General features: G+C 44.0%; 1 protein-coding gene across 1 annotated transcript in view; it reads right to left on the reverse strand.

Moving 5' to 3' along the window:
* Positions 1-18,646, reverse strand: part of TMTC1 (transmembrane O-mannosyltransferase targeting cadherins 1) — a 145,451-nt gene that overhangs the window by 12,461 nt on the left and 114,344 nt on the right. Inside the window, exons 12-14 of the mRNA XM_083461942.1 lie at positions 16,973-17,116; positions 9,069-9,177; positions 5,083-5,185 (exon numbers count right to left, since the gene is read on the reverse strand). Of these exons, the coding sequence (XP_083318068.1) occupies positions 5,083-5,185; positions 9,069-9,177; positions 16,973-17,116 (356 nt within the window). The remainder of the gene's footprint in view (positions 1-5,082; positions 5,186-9,068; positions 9,178-16,972; positions 17,117-18,646) is intronic.

Raw genomic sequence — 18,646 nt, forward strand, 5'->3', positions numbered from 1 at the left:
TAAAGAGTGGCCTTACCTGGGGGAAAGGTAAGGGGCAAACCAAAACAAACAAAAGCACTTGGACACTGACCGGGAAATGGCTAGAAATGCAGAGCAAAGTTAAGTGTGGACTCATCAAGAGTATCTCTTATACAATCCATCTGAATACTGAATCCATGTAACAAGAGGAATGTACAAAAGAATTACCAAGTGTTTGGAGTTCAAGGAGCAAGTTAAACCTGAGCAGCTTCTGAAAGCAAATTAAAATGTTCCTGGCTGAGCCACAGTTAAGCTAGTTAAAGCTTCATATTATTGTAAGCATTTCATCCCAACGCCTTAACTTGCGGTTTCGGAAGAGTCGGGGTTGACAGTGACAGGCCTCTCTGTCACCTCCGCTGGCAGGAAAGCTCAGACGGCAACAGAAAGATTTGTCACAATCCCCAGCCCTTTTAATTGCTGTGCTTTCCCCATGTGCTGTCAAAAGCGTCTTTGGGGAGCGTGGGAGCAAGGAGATATATGACAGTATGAGGGCAAAATTGAGTGAGAGACATATTCCTCAAACCGTCCGTGTGTTTCTTATGCCTCTGACTTTGGAGACGGTGCTAATAATCACAGTCCGTGAAAGGAATAAAAATGGCCCCTTTTATCACCTATCCAGGCTTCTTGAGGCAAGGCTGTGCATCCAGCGGGCTTTTCAGAAAACTACTTTTTATTTTTCTAAATTTAAAGCACTGAGGTTCTCTGCCCTGACCTCATCCAAGACCTTTGCAGAAGAAAACAGACTTGCAGCCCAAGGAGCAGGTGCCTGCCCTCTCGTGCAGAATGCAGATCAAGGCAAAGAGGAAGAGTTTCTCCCAGCACAGAAAAGCAACTCTGGCACTGCTTGGTGTCCAGGGGCTATTCTGAGGCTACAATAAGCTGCTTAAGAGGAGGAGAATAGAATGAACCCCAACAAAGTACGGATATTAAAGATACATATATAGAAAACATCTACCCTACATTTCTGTCTAGCAAAAAATAGAAGACAGCTCATTTCATTGCAGTAAAAGAAAGGCGGGGGTTAGGTTTCAGACTGGCTGAATTTTTAAATTTTATTTTAACACAATAAGGGTGGAAGACAGAGAAGGCGGTATTATTCCAAAGTGTATGGGGAGGTTTTGGATCTGCTGGATCTAAAGTTCTCCCATTCCCTCAAATCCTGCCCCCAAAACCCACCCAGGAATAGGTTTGAGGGTGGGGAAATACAGCAGCGTTAAAGCTGGCATATTTCTTTTCCCTACAGCTACCCCATCATTAGCATATTCTCTGGATGGTGGGAAACTGGCTGGACTCAAGATTTGATAGTTCTTCTACCACAGGGTGCCTGTCATCACAATACAAAGGCAACAGGATCACCAAAATTTACTTTTTCTGCTGTGGCTTTCAGAAGTGTTAATATGCACCTTCTCCCTTATTTTATCTCTGAGAAATGCTTGCTGCAGCAGTTGGGAGCCCAGATAGTTATGTAACCTTCCCTGTCAACAGCTCAGCCATTTGTCTGAAGTCTGTTTTGGAAGGGGTAACCTGAGAGCCAAAAGGAGTGGCTTACTTTCTTGGTCTACTATTCAAATTCAAGTCAATGTATGACGTGCCATTTGCAGTGACTACTTCTATTATGTTTGTGCCAAGGAGGGAACCGAAGCTACAGAAGCTGGATCTGAAAGACTCCGCATTCTGCCACGAGTCCTTTGCTGAGAAAACATACATGCTTCCTTTTCCAAGTCACAGCATTTGTGTTTGGACAAAACAAGCCCACTGCAAAGCCTGGTTTTCTTCTGTAGCAGCTGTACTCTTCCTCAAGGAGCTGATGAGCAATTCTGATCCACCACTGAGCTGCAGCAGGAAAGCCTGGGAAGTGGCCGAAGCATACATGGTTTCAAAGTGGTCATAGTGCATCACCATCAGGATATGGTGTAACATCCAGACAGAAAGCCGGACAACACTCTGCTGGCTTGAAAAGACAAGCACGTACCAGGAAGGTTGCCAGCTGGACATCACTGCTAATTGCAAACCCATTCAAGTGCACTTCCAATGACCACTCGGTGTGGATGCTGACTCATGAATTTATTCATTTGCAGTGTTATCCTATACACACCAATCAGAAATATGTCCCCACTGAGTTCAATGGAACTTACTCCCAGGAAAGTGTGCATGTGATTGCTTGGCTGGGAGTAAGCCCTCTTGAACTCAATGGTGCTTTGTTCTAAAAGACATGCATAGGTTTACACTGTCAGTTACCTAAGGTTTTAAGGACCTTGATGTCTAGTGCTCACTGCACACCTGCCCTGATAACCAGCTATGCATCTTTCTGCAGGTGAGAGGGACTATGCTAACACACATACACAAACCATTGTTAAGGTTGAAGGGTGGGATGTAGGATTGGACTGTTACAATTCTTCTCCTTTCATTATGCTTGGCCTCATTTACCCTCCCTGTCATTTAATCTCTCTGGTTGTGGTGAACCATGTGGTTTCATTTACAAATGTCCGTAATATCACCAAGTCACATGTAACACTGCAACATCATAGACAAAACCGGGCTGGTCACTGCAGTTAATCAGCGGGAGGTGAGGGCAGATGAGGGCAAGAGAGAAAAGAAGGAAAATGCAGAAAAGGAGCAGCAGCTGACGGGGGACCAAAAGGCTGCTGAACAATTTTGAAGTAATTCAGACTTCCGGGGTGGCGCCATCGATAATGGCGGATTCCCTCTGATCCGGAGGGACTGGCTCCACAGAAAACGGGTCTGTTCCGCTACGGCGAAGCGGGGACCCTTTAAAAAATCACAGGCGGATGAAGCCTGTGACCATGGGACTCGGCGGGCACCTTTCGCGCGCCCCCAATTCGTGAAGAGGGGCTAGTGGCGCGGTGCTGAGAGTCAACTGCTTCTTCCATGGAGCGAAGCCGCACAGCCGTTGCCGGAGAGCGCTACCTTTTTCCTGGGACAATTTGGCTACAAAAACAACTACCCGTGAGCAGATCAAATTTGGACAACTGGACTTTAAACAACGATCTGTGAGTAGAATGGAAAATTGGATTAAGAAATTCCTCTTAATTTGGCACTGAAGCGGGAAGGTCTAAACAGGAAGTCAGCCTTCCGTTTCTTGTAGATAGATTACAGTTTAGAAAATCGTTTCTAAAGGATCAACTTTCATCATCTAAAACTACTGAACCCCCTTCGGAAGCAGGAGAAGAGGGGGAATTTTTTTCGAACTGTTTAAACCTGCAGAAGAGAGTGTAAAGAAAAGTAATTTTCCACCATCTTGAACCTGGGAGCGGGGTGTCAGGACAGATGTTTTTGGGAAGTTCATTGACTATAGACAAATGTTTTTGACAGATAGTTAAAAGAAGAGAAACATAGTGATTCCATTGTTCTCTTTCACATTTTAAAGGAACAAATATTGACAAAATATCTGAAAAAGGAAACTTTGTTGTTAGATCTGCTGTTAAAAAAAGAAAAAAAGAAAAGAGATTGATACAAATAGAAGTTCTTCCCCTAAAGGGAGCTTGTAAAACTGTTATTAAATTTGAACTGGGGAGCTTCGCAGCTGCAAACAGATTAAGATCGTGGGAACAGACTTCTGACCTTGCATAACAATGTATTCAGAGGCTCTGGTGCATGCTTTCTGCAAGACAAGTGCTTTATTGGAACAGTTACATGAGAAGACGGATTTGATGACTGTTGCGATTAGAAATTTTGGACAGGTAGTGGGTATCTATATAGAGCCCACCCAGGAATCAACTCAGGAGTGTGCTCTGACAGATCAGATGAGGGAGGAGGTTGTTGCTGGACCTTGGGTGGCAGAGATGGAGGGAGCTGTGGCCCAGCAGGAACATGAGTTGTTGGATCTGACAAATGAACTTGGAAAAAGCCAGATTTGGAGAGAGATAGTTTTGTTTGGCTTGGAGATGGGGGGCTGGATAGACCCCCCCTATGCAGGGATGTCTTGACTTTTCAAGTCTGGCAATGGGCCGTGAGGAGTTTGGGGTTGTGGGGGTCCTCAACTCTGGAGGGACCTTGAAACATGCTTTTAAATACCACATGGAGTTCAGTGTGGACTATGGAAAAGGGGCTGATCTGTCGAGAAGGGACAAAAATACTGTCAAGTTGGAGTTTCCATGAGTGAAAGGACCAGGAGACAAAGTAAAGTACAGGTATAAATATGAAGAAGATCTGCGGAAGGGACATGGAAGAGACTTAAGGGCCTCGGACATAAGATTACCAGGTTAATGAACTAGATGGATGGGATAGAAAGGACTGACAAAACCCGGGACCAGGAGGAAGAGACGTTGGATGAAGATTGGAAGAAAGTTTTAAAAAAAATTTATTTAAGATTGTTTTGTAAAATTAATGAGTATTAGAAAAATGTTGGAACGAAATTATTTGGCTTTAGCAGAAATGTTAAAAAGAACTATGCAAGAATATGATATGTTATGGTTATGAGAAATTGGTATAAATAAGATTTCAGTTTTAAGTTTTAGGGTTTTTTATAGTAAGATAAGGTTAAAATAGATTAAGGTAATTTAATGACAGAATATTATGAAGAATGGGAAGGATTTGCTGTGATAATTAATAACTAGAATACAAAAAAGGGAAGTGTGAGGAGGTCGATGAAATAAGGTAATGACAGTTAAGGATTTGAGAATATTGGATCTGTTTTTAAATTTTTGTGGTTTACTTTTGTTTTTTGATTTTGATGTGTTATGTGTTTTGGTTTTGCTTTTTGCTTTTGATTTTTATTGATTTGTATTGTTTAATTGCTGTTTTTCTTCTTTGTCTTTTTGTTTTTTCTGTAATTTTAAAATGCTTAATAAATATCATTAAAAAAAAAATTGAAGTAATTCGGGTATGTTGCAGCAGGTATCAAAACTGCCAAAAATGGGAAGGACTTTTCAACACATACGAAAGTTATCTAAAGACAAATTGAGACGTTTTGGTTCATTTTCACAGATGGCAACAAGAATGGGCACATTCGCTTTCGGGCACTTTGAATTACACAGATTAAACTAATTGTCCTCTTGGTTCAACCAGAATATATCTAATAACCCCAGTGCAGTATGTACTTACCTGTGTCTACTAAGAAAACCCCATAGTTATTGTGCAGATCGGAGCTCTCAGGACAGTTCTCTATTCCAGCCCGGTACACTTCCTCTGCTTCTTTTAATTGGTCCTTAACACAAAAAGAGTTAGCAAACGTGGTTACCCAGAGGGCTGTCAGCCTTGCTACTCATGGCTACTTGTACATTTCTTTCATGGAAATACTTGTGGGCTTATTGGGGAAGGGTTCAGGATATTTCCTTCTGAATGCTTGAGAATGTTATGCAAGCCGCTCTGAGCTCCTTGAAGAAAGAGCAGGGTTGCCATATAAGAGACTGAAGTACATTAATAGCACTGATGAAAACATAATGTTCCCACGAGAACAGAAGCTCCTGTGATATGCTTGAAGGTGAGCATGATGCTGCCGCTGCCCCAGATAGGCTCAAGAACAGAGGGAAACGCTTTCTGCTTGCACGGCAGCTGCGCCTGCACTTCAAAGAACAGTGCGCTGTGAGGCATAACGCTGAATCATATCCATGAAAGGGTCTGCACTCATCGGGGTCAAGAAGTAGACAGGCAGGTGCTGTGTGAGATATCATCATCACACATGGTGAGCCTGAGAATAATCTGAGGCCACGGGAGAGATTTTCACAGGTAAGCTGCATATATTCTAGATGGGGGCATATGATGTGCTAAAATCTTTTGCATTTAATTGTGTCCAGATTTTTGAATGTGAATTATGCAAACTGAGAATATCTGTACATTTAAGGATTTTACAGCATTTATTCGCCTTCTGTTAATCTTCAGGAGGGACAAAAGCTTTGGGAGCTGCTAGGTCCTAACAAGGCACAAAGGTCTTCAGGACACAAGGAAAATTGGCTGTTGGTTTAAGTGAACCACTCTGGAGTTTTGGCAGAAAACAATTATTTCATTTCACAATCCATGAAAACTCGGCAGAATGGAACTGGGTGGGTTCACTCATCCCAAGCAAATATATTTGTTTTATTTAAAAGCATTTACATGCAGCTTAGTATTCCAAAAGTTCTAAGCAGTGTACAGTTTAAACAATATACAATTAAAACAAAAATGCAACTAAAACAGCAATAGAAAAACACATGAAAGCATATAGAGGCATTGCAGACATGTCAAACAGGGTCCAGTCTTACTGGCCAGGGAAAGCCTGGACAAAAAGGCAGGTCTTCCCAAGATAGTTTTCTAAGTTGCTCATCAGAGAAGGACCCAGACATAGATCAAAACGCTCCTGGTTTAGGCCCCAGGTACTGGTGTCGGCTACAACATGTTTCCTAATTTCCAAAGGGGAAGCTGCATTGGCCTCTTGCAGCTGTTTCCTGCAGGCTTTTTGTTACTCACGTTGCTCCCCCTCAGGGATTTTTAAAGCACCCACATCTCACAGCTCTTGCGGCCCTTTACAATGCACTACATGAGCCTTCCATCTTTGCTTTGCCATGGTTGCACCAGGGAAGCTTGAGATACCATCGCTCCAAGCCCCTGCTTTGCAAGCAGAAGGTCCCAGGTTCAATCCCTGGCATCTCCTGTTAAAGGACCAGCTATCAAGCATCACAGAGAAGCGGCTTTTCTTAAAGGTACAGAATCTTCAAAAGCAGCAAAGTGCTCGCAGTTAAGTTTGGGGCTCACTACAACACAGGCTTGTGTAATCGTCCTCCCTTTGCAAGTCTGCTCTCATTTGAAAATCACCTTTCGAGGGGAGGACAGGGTAATTACGCTGACTTACAACCCAACTCCCTTGAGCATGGAACATTAATCTTAAGTGCCCCTTTTTACAACTACTGGAGCAAAGGAACGTCAAGGCTCATTTTAGATTCTTACATTGCAAGGGGAAACGTGCCGTGCAGGATCAACTGAGTCAATCAGAAAGCTCCCTCCTCCTCCCTTTCCCAGATTATAATAAAAATAAATCCAGAACCCACAATTAATCAGTCTGCTTACTTCATAGTAGCTGCAGAGAGTGTGACTTCTACCGCTTGACCTGATCCTCCTGTTAGTCTGGCAGCGTGGGAGCGCTAGTAGCGCTGCTGCTTCGTGTGCCCCCAGGTAACTTGCCAAGCCCCACACCACGCAGAAGGAGCCTTTGCTGCAGCTCCTGTGCACTCCCAAAACTAACCCAGTCTACCAAGGGATGGCACTGGCAATAGGGAGGAGTCAGAGCTGCACATGTTGCTAGAGTACAGCCTCCCCAAACCTGGTTCCCTCCTGGACTACAACTCCCATCAGCCCCAGCCAGCATGGCCAATGGTCAGGGATGGTGGGAGCTGCAGTGTAAAAAAATATCTGGAGGGCACCACGTTGGGGAATGCTACCGTGGTGGACGGAGAAGAAGTGCATCAGTGACTCCCATCCCAGTAGGTAGGGGTCCAATAAGACATTGGGGCTCCCCTGTAGCTACTGAAAGAAGATACTTTCCTCATCTATTTACAACTGAGCCAATGCTGCTCCTCCCACACTGTGGACACCATGTTCACATGCCACAAAGTTGTGGGGAAGGACCTTTCAATGGTTCTGGGGGCAATGGCAACCCCAACCATGAGGGTCATCCAGTTCAAGCCCAAAAACCCTGAGATTGTCTCGTGCTCTACCGACTGAGCTATCCACTTGCAGCACATCTATTGCCCTGGACCATTTTTTAAATTAAAAGTTGATGAGTCAGTGAAGACCCGTATATTTTATTTATTGATTAAATTTCTATATCGCCTTTCATCCAAGGATCACAGGGCGGTTCACAAGTGACCCAAACATATGATTCTAACAGTTCACCAAACTATTCTTTACTGATGCTTCATGTTATTACCTCCTCAGATGAGATAATGTCTTGAGGGAACAGGCAGATCGAGAATGAGCCTCTCCTATTACCTTTTCTATCGTTGTTGCAGACAAGAAGTTTACTGCTGCTAGGGGACAACTGTTTTTGACTCTCAACCTCTTTGACTCAATATTAGTTATTGCTCTAATGGCCTTATGACCGGTGCTCCACAGTATTGAAAATCCATACTCTTTAAGTCTGTTGTCACTGAGAGCAATTAATTTCGTTTATTCTCTGGAGGTGGTTCAAAATGAAGACAGCCTTACACATGCCCCACCTGCAAGGAGGAAAAATCAGTATGCGGCACTGGCTCCCAACTCTGTGTGCGATGATAAAGCAACCCAGCATCAGAATCCCAATGGCAAAGCCCTGGTTTCCTTATCCTTGCACTATTTTCCATATGGCCTTATCAACCTACGTAGATGTAACAATATACCTACAGTGAATGAGAGAAAGGATGCCTGCCTACGACAGTGCTTTTATTGACATAAGCATTCATTTTCCATAAGTAAACAAAAATAAATGAAAGCATTTCAGAGATGCTTCTGACATGTTATACATATTTGCAAAATGGGGCACCTGCCTCATTGGGACAGGCAAGAGGTATATCTTCAAAAGTTGTACGCTGTTTGCCAACCCTAACACTAATCCTATAACCCTTTACATGCACAAAGTCCATATTCAGTCCCAGGTATTATCTAACTAGGACTGGGAAATATCCTCTTGTCGGATATTGCAAGTCTGTGTAAATAGTACTGAGATACATCAAGCACAAACGACAGCTTCCCATGTTGTACGTGCAGCAAGGAACACATGAATGTGCCTAATATCCCTTGGCATGCATGAGACTTTTGGTGGGTGTTTATGCAAGTTTAGCAGCTGTTGCCTTCACAGCTCCATGCCTCTCCTGAGCAACAGAATAGAAAAAAAATATAGGATATGGACCACCACAATATAAAATGCATCATTTCTACAGGTGGTATAATTCAGGCACAGAAACTGGCACACAACTGGGGCTAGGTTGGTATAGAATAGCCTTCATTTTTAACAATTTCATGGTTTTTTCCTGCGTGGAAAGTAGACATCTCTTATCACAGGCACGTACCCAACAGAGCTGAAAAGTAGGATTAGTATACAGTACAAAGCATAGGTGGTGAACTGGAATGGAACTGGTTACCTGTTCAGCCAACAGTGAAGCGAGGCTGGAGTAAGCATCTGCAAAATCTGGTCCATACTGAATGGAATCTCTCAGTAAGACAACAGCTTCTTCCTTCTTCCCCCGGGACCTGTAAGTCATAGGAATTTGGATGGGGGAGAGAGAAGGCAGTTCTCTTAACAACTTTCTCAGCTCACCAATTGATTAAAAATACCGTTAACAGACTCGAAAGTGCCTGTCTTCTCCTTTTCAGAAAGGGCTAGATAATTAAATTTTCTTCTATCGAGCGTCTCCTGGGGCAATATCATATTGCACAGCCTGACAGCACAAAGAGGAGTGGGAGCAGCCACTGGATATGAGCTACGTTGTGGTGCCTTGGCACCTGCTGGCAACATTTTCTGTAGCCTGCTGGGCAGCACATGCAATCCCTACAAAAGCCCCTTCTCTCCCTTGTCAGCACTTCTTTCCATTTGCTATTGTATCGGGGCAACACAAATCTCCCAGGGAACCTGAGTGAAGCAAACCAGGCTGATGGAAAACTCAAAATACTGGAGGTGTGTGGGGGGGGGAAATATGAGGATCTGTAATAAGGAACTTTGTGGTTCTCACTGTGAATCGTGCAACCCAATCTTCTCAGTTTCTGACTGGTACTCCAGGAAGGAGGCAGAGGGAATCGTTTTTCTCTACTTCTGAAACTCCACATAAACTAGAGATGCTTAGCAGTCTAATTTTACATGCTGGTTCTCCATATGTGTGCCAACGTCATGCTGGGAGGAAGAGGACCGCAGTGAGCTGGGTTGGTGTCGTTAAAACATATAGCTAGTCAAATTGCACATTGCGCATTTAAAGCAAATTTATATGGCTTCTGCCAAAGAATCCTGAGAACTGTAGTTCACCTGCCACAGAGCTACAATTCCCAGCGCCCACCACAGGCTACAGTTCTCAGGCTTCTTTGGGTATCTGGGGTTAAAGCTAGACTTTATGACATATATGTGGCCGAAGTTGAAAATGACAGCCCTGTGCCACCTCCTCTCTCTTCTCTGTAACATTTTATTAATAAAGAATACAGTATTATTCTGAGAATGTGACTTCATCATGCTTCACGTGTTTTGTATTACGATAGACATTACTGCGGGGGAGACACTGGGAAGCTGCTTTCGGAAGCAGATAGGCCTCTCTTGTGTCCTAGCCTCAGTACACCTGCAGCCGCCATTTCCTGCTTTAGAAGGAGTGAAACTGAAACAGAAAACATTGTGCCCAGCTATGCAAATAGGTCAACTTTTATACATCACAGCCTATTGCATGTAAATCTGACAGCAAAGGAAAACCCGTTGAAAGTCATATACTGCCAAGTGCAAATGTTTAACCTGGGAGGGGAAAGTTTGCGGTTTCTTTCAGATGTTCATGCCAACCTTAGCTAACAGCTCCAGATGCTGGCGAAATATTGATGTACTGTGGAAAAAGGAGCTGGCAGGCCCGAAGCACGTTCAGTAATGACAAACCATAGTTTATTGTTACGATTAAATGCAGCTAGTGTCATTTTGATAAACGCTAACTCTACAAGGATCCGGTGTGGGATGCCTACCTTCTTTTGGCTTTCCACCTGTTCCAAGTTATTACTGTCCATAAATTCCACTGTGGTCCACCTTTTAAAAAATCAGCTGCAATATTTGCCTTCAGAATTGAAGTCCCTGAGAAGGGCAAACTACAAATTGCTTAGTGAGACCTGGGCCTCCCGTGAATCAGCAGGAGACGGCTCAACAAATGAAAAGTTCCCCAGAAGCACTGATTAAGGAGCACACTGGCCCTCTGGGAGCCATTAGCTTTAATATCTTGGACTAAAGTCATTTACTGGTTGTCTCTCTCTCCCTCTCTACTTCTGACTCCCATATCTATAAAATCAGCACAGGGCATGGTAAGCTCAAACAGGCCCCATTTTTTTTTCATGTCTGAGGTTGCCATAGGAAAAAACAGGGATATAAAAGTGAAGAGAGGAGCATGATGAAGCTCAACAGTAATTGAGGAAATAATGAGAGGGAAATGACACTGCTTCTGTCACTGCCTGCCCATGCCGCCATCTTGGCTGCTCATGACTGAAGAGCATAATATGACACTGGACTCCCTACCGGTTGTCTCCCAGTCTGTGTGTGAGGAAGGCTTTCTAAAGTTAGATGCAAACATGTGCAAACAAAGCACCAACAGGCATGTAAAGGAAAATGGCTGAGGGAATCATTTTGAGTGTTGAAGTGCCCTTCTGTTCAGCCATTTCCCCTCCATCTCAGCTGTCTTAGCTTTATGGCATACATTTCTGTGTAATGAGCAGGCTTCCTCTCAGACATCCAAAGCCAGGGATTTTACTCCTTGAGGGCCGTTTCCCAGAGCATATTTTAAACCAGCTGGAGCAGGCTCACAAGCAACTCCCACATTTAAAAATGCAACAAGGGAATGGTCTGTGTGTGTGTGTGCTGCTTCAAGAAAAACTGTATACACAGATGCTTCAGCAAAACATTTCCTTTCTTAGAAGTTGGCCTGTGTGTATAGACCCTTCCCATACCTACTTCCAAAAAAGAGACAACTGTGCTGTGCAAGTAGATAAATAGGTACCGCTCCAGCGGGAAGGTAAACAGTGTTTCCATGCGCTGCTCTGGTTCACCAGAAGTGGCTTAGTCATGCTGGCCACATGACCCGGAAGCTGTACGCCGGCTCCCTCGGCCAATAAAGTGAGATGAGTGCCGCAACCCCAGAGTCGGTCACGACTGGACCTAATGGTCAGGGGTCCCTTTACCTTTACCCTGGACCATGTCCCTTCATCTCCTGCTTCCAATGCAGAATATGGGAAGAGGCCACAGTACAGTAATAGAGCATATTATTTTCCTGAAAAAGGTCCCATGTTCAGGCCCTGGCACCTCCAGTTGAAAGGATCCAGTAGCAGGCGAGAGGAATGACTTTTGCTGGAGAACCTGGGGAGCCACTCTTTGTCAGAATGGACATACCAAGATGGATGCACAAATGAAGAAAGTACAAGGCACCTTCCTGTGTGGTTTGCTTTGAACCAACCCACTTGCTCTGCAGGTTCTCTTCAATGTACTACTCTTTGCTTGTAATACATTGTATGTACAAGGGATGGGAATACAGAATAATCCTTTCTCTGGGCAAGCGGCTTCGCAAGTAACCTGTGGCCCTCCAGATGTTACTGAACTACAACATCCATCAGCCTATATCCCCAACTTTACACTTACAAAATAACTGCTATCAGAAAATTAATGGCACACTAAAGTACAGACAACACACCTGCATCTTTAAACACCCATGGCTCAAGCAGGTGCAGATACCTGGTTGGTATGTCATCTACATTTTCATGATAGACTACCGAGAATAGTTACGTCTGCTGCATACATTTTCATGATGTATAAAATCAGGGGTGCACTCAACAACACAGACAAGCTATCATCTCTCTTTTTTTTGATAAGCTGGGAAATTTAGAAGATCATATTTGTGGCTTTGCAAATATTATATATTGCCCCACCACCACTACCACTCAGTTTAACAGCAGGGACATTTCTTTCTTTATAAAGCAGCAGATAGCTAACCTACTGCTCTCCAGAAGTTGCGCAACTCCAACTCCCATCAGCTCCAGTAATCATGGTCACTAACCAGAGGTGATGGCAGTTGTAGTCTAGCAACATAGGAAGGATGTTAGGCACCTCTGGTGAACAACAGTTGCTTTGGGGAAGGAATGCCACAGTACAATACTGAAACTAACTTATCGAAGCCCTGTCAAAAGAAGGCCTGTGCACCTTCCCCTATCCTGCTGAATAATGAAAGGTCAGCTAACTTGTCATTTTATAGTTACAGATAGGTAGCCGTGTTGGTCTGCCATAGTCAAAATAAAAAAAATTCCTTCCAGTAGCACCTTAAAGACCAACTAAGTTAGTTCTTGGTATGAGCTTTTCGTGTGCATCTGAAGAAGTGTGCATGCACACGAAAGCTCATACCAAGAACTAACTTAGTTGGTCTTTAAGGTGCTACTGGAAAGAATTTTTTTTTATTTTGTCATTTTATAGATCATCATCTGAAGCCCTTCCTCATGCACCTCCTCCACAAGAGGGTGGCAATAGGAGAACGGGCCTTTCCTGTGGTGGCTCCCTGCTTGTGGAATGCACTCCTCCGGGAAGCTCGCCTTGTGCCTTCATTACATATATTAAGGCGCCAGGCAAAAATATCCCTCTTCTCCCAGGTCTCTGGCTAATTAAACATTCTATGGCCTTTTAAACCGTTTGGGGGGGGTATTGTTTTTGTTTGTCACCATGTTATGTATTTTTCTGTTTTCATACTGTAAACCACCCTGTGGTCCTTGGATGAAGGGTGCTACAGAAATGTAATAAATAAATAAAAATTCAAATTAAAGCATCTGAGGTCACCGGCTTGAGTATCTGTGGAACATTTCAGTGACATGGAAAATTGATGACTGCTCTGCCAAAAGATTTGGCAAGAGTGAAGGAAATGCCAGTATCAGAAGTTAAAGGATTAAGAAACCCACTCAGCAGCAGTAAAAAAATCTTTATTACCCACAGGCATGCTTCTTGAGCACCATGTAGTCCTCTCAATTATCCTCTTTTTTCTGTTAATGGCTTTTTTTTTTATTTGAACAGAGAACAATGTGCATTTTTAAAAGAGATAATAAAAAGATTATAGCATCCCTTATGTGGCAGCCTGAATTACATATGTTGCTCTGGCCCCATTCCAGACAGAGGCTCCGTTTTAGGCAGAGAAGCAGCTGACATACAATTGCACACAGTCAGTCATTACAATCAAGACTAGATAAATGTGGTCCAGTAGACAGGAAGTTGGATTTAGATTCGGAAGTCTGCTTCTGCTACATTGGCTTGTTTGGACCAAACACTAAATTATAAAGTATGGGAATGAGCCTTGGGCTTACATGCTGGTGCAGCAGCTTACTCAAAAACAAACACTGGCCCATTTCAGATGTAATGTTAAAACAAGGTTTAGCCACACAGGAACAAGTCTTAGAGTCACCCCCCCCACCCCTCTGGTGTGATCACAAGGAAGAAATTAGAAGTTGCCACTGCCTGGTTTCAACTAACCAGATTTTCTTGTTACATCTGGACTGGGGATTCTGGTTAGTTTAAATTATGGTTTGTTGAAACAAGTCAAAATCCTAAAGTGTAGCTTGTTCTTAGCTTGTTTCAATAAACCATGGTTTAAACCAACCACAGTTTCCCCCTGTTGCCCTCCACCTCTGGGAACATTCTAGGCTGTTGCCTGGCTCACAACCCATTGAGGGTTCTGTGAAGGCAATGATGGTATTAGCAGGCCCTTTCACATGGGATACAGGGCTGCCACACCACACACAATGGTGCCAGTCTGAAAGGGGGATGCTTCTTGTTCCCACTTACACACATACATTTCCACAGTGTGCAGCTGCTGACACATACAACTAGTATCTCCATGGAATTTTTCCTGGCTTTTGATCCTGCTAGCATTTCCATGTTGCCCCCGAGGCCTACTAGTGCAGGCTATCGGTTCTGCTGAATAGGGCAACTGTCTTTCAGTGCTAGGTTTCCTATCTGCTTGGGCCACCATATGAAAGAGTTGAGGATGAAAGACAAGCACATGATTGCACAACACACTGCAAAGTCAAACAGCATATAAACATTATTTAGCAGTAGTCCGAAGAATTATGGGCTATGAGGCTCTTCCTGTCTGTGACCGAGGGATCTGCTGCATGGGGGGGGGGCGGGGGATCACTCAGAGTATGTGCTTGTTTTCTGAGGGCAAGATGTATATTGCAGGAAAACAAAGAACCTGGCTGGCTATACTTCCTACCTTCTCTGAATTCACTGAGTGACCTCCTGCCAGGAGCTGCTGGGGCAGCACCAGGAACCTCCAGCTCTGTGCTCTGCTGCCCTATAAACAGTTCCCTGGGCTATGATACCTTTTCACAGTTCACTCAGCCCATCTTGTCTGTTGGATTTCCCTGACCTACTAGGGCTTCTAAAGTCTCCCACTGCCTGGCTGTTAGACCCGGCTCCCATAAGGGCATGCAATGGACAATCACATCAAAATAAGAGAAGGGCATCATCTCCGATGGACTGGAAACAAGCTGAGCTATTTTCTCTGCGTGAAAGAGTATGGTTTATTTCTAAGTCAAGCTGAATTTGAGTCACAGAAACCCTTGATCCCCCAAATCCCCACTTCTCCCCATAACAGTTAGGGCAGTAGCTCTCCAGCTATGGGGAGACAGAAAGAGGGAGGTATCTCTCTCACTTCCTCTCTATTCTGCTACTGACACTGCAGTCATAACAAGGAGCTCCTAGTGTGCAGGTGCATGCTAGGTGCACTACAGACACCTGCCCACCTCCCATTCAGACTAGAGCTGTCTGGGAGCTCCAGTAAGAGATGCTGAAATTGGAGAAGGCAGAGGAAACAGAAGCAGCAGTTTAATCAGAGAAAAGAAAGGGAGGCATGAAAGGGGACTCTGAGAAAGCAGGAAATTAATAGTCTTGCTGGAGAGAATGGGAAGCTGTGATTGCTAGGACTAAGCTACTAAAACTAAGTGATGTGGAATAAGATGGCAGAATTAACTGTAGCACTTTAGGTTGCAGGTGGAGGATTTTTATTTTTAAAAAGATGTTCAACTATGAAAAGTTTCCTGCAAGTAGAAAACTAGCACAGTTAGGAGAAGGCTGGTCTACAACAGGCATCCCCAACCTGTGGCCCTCCAGATGTTTTGGCCTACAACTCCCATGATCCTTAGCTAACAGGACCAGTGGTCAGGGATGATGGGAATTGTAGTCCAAAACACCTGGAGGGCCAAAGGTTGGGGATGCCTGGTCTACAACCTCTTTCCCTTCATTATGTCTCAGTTTTCTTCTTATGAAGTTATCATTTTGGGGGGGGGGGAGACTATGCAACACTCAAAACTAGTATCCCTCTACCTGGACTCTCAGGTGATACAGTCCATTCTATCACATTCTGCTTAATGCACTGCTCTGGCCAAAGGTAAGGAGAAAGAATGACAACTAGTGTTCCTTTACTCTTTCAAAGCTGCTCAAACGTTGCTGAATAGTCACACATTAGCTGCCCCCTCCTCCAGGGCATCCTATCTCAAAATCCAACAGAACAGAGAGCACTTTTTTTTTTTTTTACACCAGGATAACCTTCTGCACTGATTCTCTTCCTCTTCACTCTTTATCACATAGGGAGGAAAAGAAAATGACATCACAAGTTTTCTTAAGTAGAAAGCTGGAAACAAAGCCAAGGATTCGGAACACGCTTCCGATCTAAATGCAGTATCTAGTCCACAGATGGGCCCTAAGGCAAAACTGGAAAACTGGAAGTGGTTTTGTTTTCACTGTAAAAGGGAAAATGCAGGTAGCCAGAAATATTTTATCCGAAACAAATGTACTGATTACAGGGTAACTCTCTCTGTAAACATAGATCATTACGACTGATGGTTATCAGAACGCACATGGGAGCCAAGTATCCAAAAGTTAATCATAAACACAACTCCCTCAGTTCTGAAATTCGAAGTCATCTAAGTTCCAGTGACATACTTGCAAAACAGCTTGGGCATGCCCTCAGATGCAACATGGAACCTGCAGAGCTCCAGATGTTTCTGGACACCAACTCCCATCATCCCTATGCTATCTGGGTCTGATGGGAACTGGAGTCCAGCAACATCTGGAGGGCTCAGAGGTTCCCCAGCAGTGTACTTAGCAAAGAACTGGTTGACTAGAAGTTGTAACCATATGCATTTGAATAATTAAGACTTACCTGGGGATGAAGATGGAAAGGTTCTGAGGACTCAAACATCCTCCCAAGGCAGTCAGACCTGGCTTTGATTTGCAAGAACCATTTTCCAATTTTAAACCTACAGGGGACTGAATGAGACCATAACCTACTTGAGCAGATTTCCAAGATTGAAGAGGGCCCGGTTGTGCTGTGGATTCAGCTGGAGGGCTCTGCTGTAGTATTCCTTTGCTTCTGCCAAGTCTTTGGTCAATGTCCCAAGGTTGTTCAGGGCACTTGCATGGCGTGGGTACAACCTGAGGGTACAAGAAGGAAGTTGATTGTCTTGTTGTAAACAAAGAAGGCCATCAAACCCATTTCAACACAGCCTCCACTCTTGCAAACCCTAAAGCTGTTCCAGCCCAGTTACTTCCCTGCTTCAGTGTGCAATCCCATATATTGTTACTTAGAAGTAAATGCGTTCAATGGGGCTTAGTCCAAGTAACTGAGCATAGGACATCAGCCCTTTTATGCAAGTATATGAAAGTGAATAACACTAGTTGTTTGGATGCAACAGAAGACTGCTATTGCCTGCCATGTTCTGCTCGTGGGCTTCTCATGGGTATCTTGATGGTCACTGGCTACTGTGCAAAGCAGGATGCAAGACAAGGTTGGCCTTTGTCCAGATGCAAGAGGGCTCTTTTTAAGTTCTTATGGCATCAGAATGTCTGCTCCTCCTCTGCCACCATTGCCTGTCGGTGAGGCCCTCAGTATGCCCTCTCCCTCTGTGCTTGATCTAGGCAGCCACCCAGAGAAGGCAGGTGGAAGACGCTGTTCCATCTTGTCACTCTCCTCCATGTTCACATACTCAGAGAGGATGGGCTAGCAACTGGAATTTAGCAAGAGCAAGACAACAAGAAGAGAAGGCACAGCAAGGCCGGGCAGCTCCAGGGTTGGCAGCAATGATGGCAAGCCAAACCTAAGCTTCTCCCATTATATGGTGCAGTGTTAGGTTCTTGACCACTGGGCATGCTGATTGGAGGTCGCAGTCCAATACATCTGGAAGGAACAAGGTTGGGGGAAGCTGCCCAAAACATCACATTTCAATGGAGTTTACCAGGGGATTGCCGGGGCTCCATTAGTACTCTGTCTTTTTTTTTGAAGGGGGGAGTCGGCCTGACGTGATCTTGCATCCCAATTATGGGGCAGGATACAGCCTTCATTCTAATCTACAGCTCTGGTGCCTGAAAGGAGAGACAGCCTGTTTACATTTAATCCTGTCGGCTTTATTATGAAATACAGCTTTCCCATTTGGAGTCTCTCTGAAAACACACATGCGCGGGCACATGCACAACGGTATATATGTCACCGGTAATGGCAACCATCTGCAAGCAATATCTCTCTTGCTATGTATCTCATTAGGCACAAACTCCTCTTCGCTTCACCTAATCAAGTGCCAAGTGCTGCATTATTTATGAAAGAAAGCTGAATTTCATTAACACTCTCACTGGGGCACTGAGATTGTTTTATTTTTATTTTATTTTTTTTAAAAAACCCCAATCAATTTCCCCATCTTTCTGAAATCCTAGGCATTTGCGTTAAGAACTTCCTCTCCTTCACAATTAAAGAAAAAGGCTCAAAACAGTGCAATTCATTATGCCACTGGAAAGAGAAATGGAAGTAATACTTTAAATCAGGTTCAGCTTTGATTTCTGTACACAAGAAAAGCAGGATGTGGCGGGGGGGGGGCAAAATGAATTATTCAGAAGAATCCTTCAATGGTGCCACTGCAATTGTCAGGATAAATTTAGGCAGCCTGGCCTTGAACTATTAGAGGTACCACATAC

This window comes from Podarcis liolepis (genome assembly GCF_965112155.1).
Source record: "Podarcis liolepis genome assembly, chromosome: 10".
Lineage (NCBI taxonomy): Eukaryota > Metazoa > Chordata > Lepidosauria > Squamata > Lacertidae > Podarcis > Podarcis liolepis.